This window comes from Nerophis lumbriciformis, linkage group LG23, assembly GCF_033978685.3.
Source record: "Nerophis lumbriciformis linkage group LG23, RoL_Nlum_v2.1, whole genome shotgun sequence".
Classification (NCBI taxonomy): domain Eukaryota; kingdom Metazoa; phylum Chordata; class Actinopteri; order Syngnathiformes; family Syngnathidae; genus Nerophis; species Nerophis lumbriciformis.
This window is the reverse complement of record NC_084570.2, coordinates 25,112,097-25,124,600: the sequence shown is the minus strand read 5'-3', so window position 1 is coordinate 25,124,600 and position 12,504 is coordinate 25,112,097. Positions and strand designations below refer to the sequence as shown.

The following is a 12,504-nucleotide window of genomic DNA, read 5'->3' as shown; positions in this document are numbered from 1 at the left end:
CACTGGATCGGTTCGCAGCTGAGTGTGAAGCGACTGGGATGAGAATCAGCACCTCCAAGTCCGAGTCCATGGTTCTCGCCCGGAAAAGGGTGGAGATCTTGCCCCAAGTGGAGGAGATCAAGTACGTCGGAGTCTTGTTCACGAGTGAGGGAAGAGTGAATCGTGAGATCGACAGGCGGATCGGTCCGCACCGATCCGCCTGTCAGTAATGCGGACACTGTATCGGTCCGTTGTGGTGAAGAAGGAGCTGAGCCGGAAGGCAAAGCTCTCAATTTACCGGTCGGTCTACGTTCCCATTCTCACCTATGGTCATGACCTTTGGGTTATGACCGAAAGGACAAGATCACGGGTACAAGCGGCCGAAATGAGTTTCCTCCGCCGGGTGGCGGGGCTCTCCCTTAGAGATAGGGTGAGAAGCTCTGCCATCCGGGAGGAGCTCAAAGTAAAGCCGCTGCTCCTCCACATCGAGAGGAGCCAGATGAGGTGGTTCGGGCATCTGGTCAGGATGCCACCCGAACGCCTCCCTAGGGAGGTGTTTAGGGCACGTCCGACTGGTAGGAGGCCGCGGGGAAGACCCAGGACACGTTGGGAAGACTATGTCTCCCGGCTGGCCTGGGAACGCCTCGGGGTCCCACAGGAAGAGCTGGACGAAGTGGCTGGGGAGAGGGAAGTCTGGGCTTCCCTGCTTAGGCTGCTGCCCCCGCGACCCGACCTCGGATAAGCGGAAGAAAATGGATGGATGGATGGCATAACATATATTGTATGAATACTTTGCGGATGCACTGCATGTCTCTTATGTACCTTTACAACTTTGAAGAACAATCCTACGAGTCCACGAGAAAAGAAATATTCACAAACCTTATGAAAATTTTACAAGCTCACTCGACAAATGCACGGATTGCCCTGTGTCTGTTTTGATATGTTCTTCCTCATAGGAGCATCAATCTGACTGACTTGTCTCAGCCGTCTCCAGTGTTGGCAATTTAAAACACTTATGTAAGCCGTACACATCATATCCTCCAGTTTAACGATGTGCCTTTTTTTTCCATTCGCTGGTATTATTGGCAAACATTTGCTTGTTTATCAATGTATTATTTATATTTATTTATTCAGATTCTAAATAGATTTTTTTTTTTAAGAATTGAAAAATATTTACATATATATATATATATATATATATATATATATATATATATATATATATACACATATATATATAATTACATATATATATATATATATATATATATATATATATATACACATATATATACACATATATTTGTGTGTATATATGTATATATACTGCACACATATACATACATATATATCCATATACACATATATATCCATATACATAAATATACATAGACATATATACATATAGGTGGTCAAAAAACAATGAAATCACATTCAAATCGCTTTTTTTATTTATTCAGATTCTAAATAGATTCTTTAAAAAAAAAAAAAAATTTAAGATATATACTTATTTTTTCTTCCAAACTCACATAAAATATAAATATATACATATATACATATACACACAAATATATATACATATACATAATATATATATACATATATATTAAAGATGTCCGATAATGACTTTTTTGCCGATATCCGATATTCCGATATTGTCCAACTCTTAATTACCGATTCCGATTTCAACCGATACCGATATATACGGTCATGGAATTAACACATTATTATGCCTAATTTTTTTGTGATGCCCTGCTGGATGCATTAAACAATGTAACAAGGTTTTCAAAAATAAGAGAACAACTTCAACTCAAAGTATGGAAAAAAATGCCAACATGGCACTGCCATATGTTTTACTGAAGTCACAAAGTGCATTATTTTTTTTAACATGCCTCAAAACAGTTGCTTGGAATATGGGATATGCTCTCTCTGAGATAATCCTGATACCCATGATTTTATTTCAGAAATCCTTGAGATAAAAAAAAAAAGCCTGGTTAGGCTGTATGTATGTAGTGTGTGCCTTTCTTGGTTTACAGCTATGTTGTTATTATGCTGTTTGTTACTTATGTACTGTATGTTATGTTGCAACTATTTAAAATAGTTTTGTCAATTTGTTCTGGCCTGAAACAAATTGGCCCTTTGAAACATATCTTTGTCTTTGTGTGTTGTATGTAGACCACATTGCTTAGCAGAGTTCAGTGATGCAAATGCATGTCAAGTTGATCAACAGATTGTATTTCTCCAGTGCAATAACAGTACTGAAATGAAGGCTAAAATGGGGCCTTAAAAAAAATTATATATATATATATATATATATATATATATATATATATATATATATATATATATATATATATATATATATATATATATATATATATATATATATATAAGTAACTAAATAGTTACTTTTCACAGTAACGCATTACTTTTTGGTTTAAGTAACTGAGTTAGTAACTGAGTTACTTTTGAAATAAAGTAACTAGTAACTGTAACTAGTTACTGGTTTTCAGTAATCGCCCGGAAAAGGGTGCAGTGCCATCTCCGGGTTGGGGAGGAGATCTTGCCCCAAGTGGAGGAGTTCAAGTACCTCGGAGTCTTGTTCACGAGTGAGGGAAGAGTGGATCGTGAGATCGACAGCCGGATCGGTGCGGCTTCTTCAGTAATGCGGACGCTGTATCGATCCGTTGTGGTGAAGAAGGAGCTGAGCCAGAAGGCAAAGCTCTCGATTTACTGGTCGATCTATGTTCCCATCCTCACCTATGGTCATGAGCTTTGGGTCATGACCGAAAGGACAAGATCACGGGTACAAGTGGCCGAAATGAGTTTCCTCCGCCGGGTGGCGGGGCTCTCCCTTAGAGATAGGGTGAGAAGCTCTGTCATCCGGGGGAAGCTCAAAGTAAAGCCGCTGCTCCTCCACATCGAGAGGAGCCAGATGAGGTGGTTCGGGCATCTGGTCAGGATGCCACCCGAACGCCTCCCTCGGGAGGTGTTTCGGGCACGTCCGACCGGTAGGAGGCCACGGGGAAGACCCAGGACACGTTGGGAAGACTATGTCTCCCGGCTGGCCTGGGAACGCCGCGGGATCCCCCGGGAGGCGCTGGACGAAGTGGCTGGGGAGAGGGAAGTCTGGGCTTCCCTGCTTAAGCTGCTGCCCCCGCGACCCGACCTCGGATAAGCGGAAGAAGATGGATGGATGGATGGATGTCATTATATATATATATATATATATATTATATATATATATATATATATATATATATATATATATATATATATATATATTTATTTATTTATAGAGATGCCCGATAATATCGGCTTTAAAATGTAATATCGGAAATTATCGGTATCTGTTTCAAAATTAATAATCCATATATAATTATATATATATATATATATATATATATATATATATATATATACAGTGTTTCCCACACATTCATTTATTTGTGGCGGCCCGCCACGAAAGAATTACGTCCGCCACAAATGGATTTTTCGGCTTTTGACTCGCTCGACCGCTCATAAAAGCAATGGGACTGTCTGTGAATGTTGCTTGTAGTTACACCTCCGGTGCAGTAGGTGGCGGTAGCCTACTATGCATTGTAACTCCGCCAATAGCACTTAATTCACCTGGTGGGCAAGAAGAAGAAGAGGGACGGATGGACGGACGGGATCAAAATACTCGCCGGCTACTTTTCATAATGATGGCGCTTCCTACGTTTCTACCTCAAACGTCCAAAAGCTGCTGAAAGCCTTGATCCAGGATGCCATGGGGAAAAAAACTTAAATGGTGCCTTTTGGCGATAGTTAGCAGCTTGGTGGCTCATAGCCGGCTAGCTAACGCTTGCTAGCGTGGTAGCATTACTTCATTTTTACAGGTGTTATAGGTAGATAGGTTATAGCTGCATCGCTCGCGGCTCGTCATATATTTAACGTTAATCCGCGATTTCACCGAGCGTTTCACCGACGAGCTAACGTGTCCAGGTTATAACCCTGTTGTCAATAAACACACATGGACTGAAGCTAAATTGTCCACTGTCCACTGCAGCATGTGAATGCAATGAAAATAATAAAATCTGAGCCAACCAGCTGTTAAAATGTTGTCCAGGTTAATGTTTTGGCCATTAAAGACCCTTCATTTCAAGATTTCAACTGTGATCGGGCTTTAAACAGGTGGCTGACCTGTTCAGATGAGTGTAACTGCTACTGGTCAAATAATGTGAAATAGCATTTACCGTATTTTCCGCACCATAAGCCGCCCTGGGTTATAAGCCGCGCCTTCAATGAGCGGCATATTTCAAAACTTTGTCCACCTATAAGCCGCCCCGTGTTATAAGCCGCATCTAACTGCGCTAAAGGGAATGTCAAAAAAACAGTCAGATAGGTCAGTCAAACTTTAATAATATATTAAAAACCAGCGTTCTAACAACTCTGTTCACTCCCAAAATGTACGGTAATGTGCAAATGTGCAATCACAAACATAGTAAAATTCAAAATAGTGCAGAGCAATAGCAATGTCACAACACACAAAATAAACATAACGCTCACTTTCTGAAGTTATTCTTCATTCATAAATCCCTCGAATTCTTCTCCTTCGGTGTCCGAATTAAAAAGTTGGGCGAATACGGGATCCAAAATGGCCGGCTCCGTCTCGTCGAAGTCATCAGAGTCAATGTTGCTATTGTTGTCCAGCAGTTCCGTGAATCCTGCCTTCCGGAAAGTTCGGACCACAGTTGAGACCGATATATCCGCCCAGGCATTTACAATCCACTGGCAGATGTTGGCGTATGTCGTCCGGCGCTGTCTCCCTGTCTTAGTGGCGCAGGTCATCTTGTTGCTTCAATTCTCTTGCTGCTGCTCTATTTCCGTGTTCTACTGCGTGACTTATTGCCTTGAGTTTGAATTCTGCGTTGTACGCGTGTCTCTTAATAGGAGCCATTTTGTGGTCTTTACAGATGTAAACACACAAATGAAATGAAACGTAATATCCGCGCGCTTCTTCTTCTACGGGGGCGGGTGGTTGCTTACAGTAGAAGAAGAAGCGCTTCCTCTTCTATGGGGGCGGGTGCTTACCTTGGCGGTTGCTTACCGTAGAAGAAGAAGCGCTTCCTCTTCTACGGGGAAAAAAGATGGCGGCTGTTTACCGTAGTTGCGAGACCTAAACTTTATGAAAATGAATCTTAATATTAATCCATATACAAAGCGCACCGGGTTATAAGCCGCACTGTCAGCTTTTGAGTAAATTTGTGGTTTTTAGGTGCGGCTAATAGTGCGGAAAATACGGTAATTTTACATGTATGCAATGCCATTTAAATGTAATTATAGATAATAATAATAATAATAATAATTACTGTGTAGTGTTGTAAATAGTCAACGGGAAGAATTTTAGTAAGATATAAGCCATGAGCACTACACAGCCAGAAAAAAACCTAGGCAGGACAAGCAAAAATATTGGGGCAAGTAGATTTGAGAAGTCAGGCAAGTAGAAAAAAACCTTAATGTTGAACCCTGCATGTGTTGAGCTGCTGCCGCTTAAGGTTAGACGGCACTGTACATAGAGCGCTTCTGCTCGTTAGTAATCAATTCTAATGTTGGATGTTCACTACTTCACACAGATGAGTATAGAAAAATATTTTCAACAGCCGAAAAGGGCTCGACTTGGAGAGGAGGTAGGCCTACAGTCCGGACCACAGGTGCGACCTGTTCAGCAGCAGCAGGAGGAGGAGGAGGAGGTTGACTGACTGTGGCAGGACACCTCTGCCTCTGTTTCACTTCATGTTGCTGGTAAATAATATGGTTGTAGTAGTAGGCTAAAGTTAAATTATTTAGTATTCACTAATTAAAGGGGCAGAGCTTTAAGAGACATTTTAGCTTTTATATTTTATAAGATATATTTTTTGTAAGAACCACAATTAATAAATATATTTCAGTGAATCACTAATTGTTCAAATCTGTATATAAATATGTCCATAAAATGTTGTAATTATATTCCAACTCCGCGTTCTTCTTGGTCATCGGCGCCGCCGCCACCACCGCCGCCACCCCCCGACCACACCACCACAAATAGATGCCTGTCCTGTGGGAAACACTGTATATATATATATATATATATATATATATATATATATATATATATATATATATATATATATATATATATATATATATGGATATATGTATATATATATGGATATATGTATATATATATGGATATATATATATATATATATATATATATATATATATATGGATATATATATATATATATATGGATATATATATATATATATATATATATATATATATATATATATATATATATATATATATATATATATATATTTATATGGGATAAGCGGAAGAAGATGGATGGATGGATGGATATTTATTTATTTTTATATATATATATATATATATATATATATATATATATATGGATGTCATTCAATTTTTAGCACCCCTAAAATAATACAAAAAAATATATGTCTATACATAAATATATATATATTTTTGTTTTGAATCTTTTTTTTTAATTAAATATATTAAAAGACTATCACTATTGATACTACTGATTTGATACATTTTTGGTTTTCCTTTTTTTACTATTGAAGTATTGTATTATGTCTTCTCAATTGCGTTGTAAATTTATATCCTGAGCATTGTAACGCTGGTATTGGGTTAGAGTTGCTCAATTTTATTGAGTTTGATTGATTAAAATACTTTGATATTTGTAAAAATATTTTATCCAAATAATTGTTAAAAATGCTTTTTTAGGCCAACACTGCGCGTATAAGTCGTACATCAGCAGCCAAGAGGAGCTTTTGGAACCTGAAACCTGTTTTAAAAAAGCTTTAATGTAATTTATATACTACTGTATTTTTCGGACTATAAGTCGCTCCGGAGTATACGTTGCACCGGCCGAAAATGCACAATAAAGAAGAAAAAAAACATATACGTCGCACTGGAGTATAAGTCGCATTTTGGGGGGAAATTTATTTGATAAAATCCAACAACAAGAATAGACATTAGAAAGGCAATTTAAAATAAATAAAGAATAGTGAACAACAGGCTGAATAAGTGTACGTTATATGAGGCATAAATAACCAACTGAGAACGTGCCTGGTATGTTAAAGTAACATATTATGGTAAGAGTCATTCAAATAACTATAACATATAGAACATGCTATACGTTTACCAAACAATCTGTCACTCCTAATCGCTAAATCCGATGAAATCTTCCGCCACGGTGTCGCTCCTGGTATGCGCCGCTAACGTCCATTCTTTCTGCTGCTCGATCGCCGTTTTCTGGTGCATATTTCACTATGTCTAGCTTGTAATCTGCAGTATATGATTTTCCTTTTCGGTGCCATTTTAGTTCAGTCCTTCTCAGTTTTTATAAGTTACCGCCAATGTTGCTGTGATCTATTTTAATAGCTCCGGCAGTAGCGTATAGATATAGCAGTTAGCATTCAAAAACCCACAATGCACTTCTGCCATGACCCGCCCCCGCCGAATTCTTATTGGTTGGCGTGTGAGTGACGATTGCTGACGTGTGTGTGACGATTGCGGACAGAGATAAATAATATTATTTGATATTTTACGGTAATATGTTAATAATTTCACACATAAGTCGCTCCGGAGTATAAGTCGCACCCACGGCCAAACTATGAAAAAAACCTCGACTTATAGTCCGAGAAATACGGTAAATAAAATAATAAGAAAATCGTGTTGAATCGAGAATCAATTTTGGGGTAATCATTTTGCAGTTCAGCCTGCTGGAAATGATAGAAAGCACCACTCGACATAGCAACTGATGCTGTGGTCAAAATTTAATTGCCACAAAACACATTCTGAGATATTCATCTTGTTTTTTTACACTTTTGTGTCTCGTTTGCAAGTACTGTATTGCACTTTTTTATATATATATAGTAGACTTTACATGCAGCTGCACTTCCAAGATATTTGTGTGTTGACTACAGTGTGTTGCCATAGCCAATAGTAGTAGTAGTCTTGAATGTGCCAGTCTTCTTTTGTTGAGCCCTACAAAGCGTTGAAACTCTAAGTATTGTATTTACTACACAACTGCTGTTTGATCGTAACATCTCAGTTGTAGTTTAAGGCGTTAAAATAGCCATGTAAAATTGCTAATGCTAATCTGTAGCATGGCTAAGGGAAATTCTACGAAAATTAGTATGGAGTTATATTTTTATTATTATTAAAGGTGGAGACTTACTTAATTTTGAGCGCCTTCTTCTTGCTTTGTTAGCATGGAAAATTCAAACATTACTGAGACACAGCGCGACTGCTTGTGACGTCACGTGGAACAAAAGGTATCGAAATATGGCACCATTTGATTTCACGTAGATCCGGTACCCGGTAATACAATCGGACTTCGGTCATTATCTATAAGACCATTTTCACACTGCAGGTAAATTAAGATTTTTTTTGCTATAAGCGACCTTTATCGGATGTTTTTATGTTCGTGTGAACAACGCAATTCCGAATTTCCGACCCAGGCCTCTTTCGTATGTCGTAAATCGGATATATATCCGATAGGTCCTCAATGTTTCAGGTCGCATTCATCCGACCAGAATGTCATCAAAGAGCGATAAGCGTTATAATTATTCGCCAAAATAGACGGTTACAAAATGAATAGTTGACAACAGAGCAGAAAACGTAAAAATAAAATGTTTTAGGAACTTAAGGGAAAGTTCCAGCACTCCTGTCTCTGACTGCTCGCCCACAAGCACAAGCCCTCAAGCACACATCGAAATAAATAATTACGTAAAAAACTGCCAGAGCCAACATACCTTTACCAAAATTCCTTCTTAATCTTCTACGCGTAATAATTCAGTTGCGAAAAAGTTTGCACAAAATTGTTGAAATTGCCACAAATGAGCCAGGACTAGCGTAGAAGCCATGTTTACTTCCGTAAACACTGCAGTACGTGCGACGTCATGTCCGCGTACGGGTCAGGTTGCATTCACATTAAAAACTTTTTTTTTTTGTGATGTGAACGGCCACTAAAAAGATCGGATTTGACAAAAAAAAAATCCGAATTGGACATCCGACCCTGCAGTGTGAATGTACCGAATTCAGTTCCAATCGTCTACGGGGACAAAACCCTCGGACACATTTTCACTCACCTCTTCCTCGGTGTGTACGAGTCTAGAAGTGACCCCAGTGGTGTAGATGCTCCCGCTGGCATCTTCGTGGATTTTGATGTTGGACTTCCTGCTTCGGCTCTCCAGATCCCGAGTCCCATCGAACAAGTCCAGAATTTCCTCGTTGTAAAGCTACAGTAACGAGACATGAAAATAACACATGACCTTCACATCATAAAAAGTAATGTACTAAACAGCCATTCTTATTACCATATTTTCTGGACTATAAGCCGCAACTTTTTTCCCCACGTTTTGGACCCTGCGACTCATAAAATGGCGCAACTAATTTATTGATTTTTCTTTGTTAACAGCCATTATGTTCTGTCGTCAACAAATAGTTTTCAAAGAGCACTCTCAGACACTGAAAAGATGTGTTATTGTTTGTTCTATGGCGCCTTCTTTTGGACGAGTTCGCTCCCTGCAGGTGCTGCGGGTTGCCAAGGTGCTTACTGTTTCGTGCCTTGAACCGGAAGTATATGTTCCGTTTTGTCTACGATTCGTCCATAGTGTTTCTGCTCGAAGCAACGTTTGTAAGTTTTACAATATAACTAAAACAATTCATATTTACTAAAGCGTCCCATGTGTGACATCTGTAGGAGTGTTTTCATGCATATTTGTACATGCTATTGTAATGTAAACAAGCTGGCGTATTTAGCATTAGCTAATATGCTAATATGTTTACAAGTGTCTGTGTTAGTATTATTAACTTACAATGGCATTCTTTTTGTTTGGTTTCAGTTTGGTAAATTCACCAAAACATTACTGTGGTGTTATTGAGTGTGTTTAGCTGATTGGAGAGCTAGCTTGCGCAGCTAATGGGTCCATGACGATGACTTTGATCACCCGTTTTACTGCCGTGTTACAGACACCGTTTGGAAACAATTAAGGTATGGAAACAAACATTTACTAAATCTTTCGTACCAATATATATCTGCAGCTTATAGTCCTGTTGATATATGTAAACATATTTATTTCTTCTAAAATTTGGTGGGTGCGGCTTGAATACCGGTGCGCTCTATAGCCCGGAAAATGAGGTATGTGTTTCTTGTTTAAACATCTCATTTTGCTCAATAGGTCAAAAGAGTAACCTATAAGACAAATAAGGCCAAAGATCACAGAGGTCAACTGAAGGTTCAGCTGTTCCCACCTACTGTCCAACACACACACATCAGTTTACAATCGACAGAGATAACCTTTTGACCCGAGAAGGAATACACCACCACCAGAGGGCTACACATCAAAGAAACAATATTAATCAGTCATACAAATCTTTTAAAACATAATCATGCACTCCAAAACATTTAGCAGGAACCTTCACAGGCATGTTATCTCATTGCTCCTCCATTCAGCCCTCCCTCCAGATGTAAACACACAAATGTTTACATCTGGAGGCAAGTAAACATTTGTTTACTTGCCTCCTCATCACTTTAGTCTTCTAGCCTAAAGTGATGAAGACTCGTGTCCGACATTCGACAAGACAAAACACAGCAGACTCTCCTGCCCGTCCGTCACCAGCTTGCGGAGGAGAGGCCGGGTTCTCTCGGTTCCCATTTTTGTCTCATCTGGTTAGAGTTCACAGGGGCCCCACTTGCGCGCGCACACACACGCACGCACGCACGCACGCACGCACGCACGCACACACGCACACACGCACACACACACACACACACACACACACACAAACGCACGCACACACGCACACACACGCACGCACGCACGCGCACGCACGCACGCACACACGCACACACGCACACACACACACACACACACACACACACAAACGCACGCACACACGCACACACACGCACGCACGCACGCGCACGCACACACACACACACACACACACACACACACACACACACGTCTGGTCCCGTTGACCACGCACCTCAAGAAACTGGGCGGTGACTTTAAATTCAGGGGGCGGGGTGCCGGCCTCGTTGGCGCGCTCCCTCCTGCTCTCGATGCCCTGGAAGAGCTGGTGGACAGCACGCGGGATGATGCCCTGCTCCAGGGGGCTCAGGCTCACGTCAAAGCCGGTGCCCATAGTGTAAGTCTTTCCTGAGCCTGTCTGGAGGAAGCACGGTCAACCTCAGTTCTTGACACCGACAAGACAAAAACACATTGCCAGGTAACCCCACGTCAACGACACACGCATGGTCATACACCACTGCAACGTACCCTGTAAATATGATTATTATATATATATATATATATATATATATATATATATATATATATATATATATATATATTAGGGCTGCAACTAACAATTAATTTGATAATCGATTAATTTGTCGATTATTACTTCGATTAATCGATTAATAATCGGATAAAAGAGACAAACTACATTTCTATCCTTTCCAGTATTTTATTGAACAAAAACAGCATACTGGCACTATACTTATTTTGATTATTGTTTCTCAGATGTTTGTACATGTTGCAGTTTATAAATAAAGGTTTATAAAAAAATTTTTTTTTTAAAAACGATTGTAAAAAACAAAACAAAAAAATAAAATTGCCCCCGCGCATGCGCATAGCATAGATCCAACAAATCGATGACTACATTAATCGGCAACTATTTTTATAATCAATTTTAATCGATTTAATCGATTAGTTGTTGCAGCCCTAATACAAACCCCGTTTCCATCTGAGTTGGGAAATTGAGTTAGATGTAAATATAAACGGAATACAATGATTTGCAAATCCTTTTCAACCCATATTCAAATGAATGCACTACAAAGACAAGATATTTGATGTTCAAACTCATAAACTTGATTTTTTTTGCGAATATTAATTAACTTAGAATTTCATGACTGCAACACGTGCCAAAGTAGTTGGGAAAGGGCATGTTCACCACTGTGTTACATGGCCTTTCCTTTTACCAACACTCAGTAAACGTTTGGGAACTGAGGAGACACATTTGTTAAGCTTCTCAGGTGGAATTATTTCCCATTCTTGCTTGATGTACAGCTTAAGTTGTTCAACAGTCCGGGGGTCACCATTGTGGTATTTTAGGCTTCATAATGCGCCACACATTTTCAATGGGAGACAGGTCTGGACCACAGGCAGGCCAGTCTAGTACCCACACTCTTTTACTATGAAGCCACATTGATGTAACACGTGGCTTGGCATTGTCTTGCTGAAATAAGCAGGGGAGTCCATGGTAACATTGCTTGGACAGCAACATATGTTGCTCCAAAACCTGTATGTACCTTTCAGCATTAATGGTGCCTTCACAGATGTGTAAGTTACCCATGTCTTGGGCACTAATACACCCCCATACCATCACAGATGCTGGCTTTTCAACTTTGCGCCTATAACAATCCGGATGGTTCTTTTCCTCTTTGGTCCGGAGGACACG

At 39.6% G+C, this 12,504-nt stretch overlaps 1 protein-coding gene across 11 annotated transcripts in view; it reads right to left on the bottom strand.

Moving 5' to 3' along the window:
* The window catches only part of kif21b (kinesin family member 21B), a 370,384-nt gene that overhangs the window by 222,980 nt on the left and 134,900 nt on the right, over positions 1-12,504 (bottom strand). For all 11 annotated transcript variants that reach the window (XM_061984919.1, XM_061984922.1, XM_061984923.1 and 8 more), the window contains exons 3-4: positions 11,029-11,211; positions 9,126-9,275 (exon numbers count right to left, since the gene is read on the bottom strand). In XM_061984919.1, the coding sequence (XP_061840903.1) occupies positions 9,126-9,275; positions 11,029-11,211 (333 nt within the window). The remainder of the gene's footprint in view (positions 1-9,125; positions 9,276-11,028; positions 11,212-12,504) is intronic.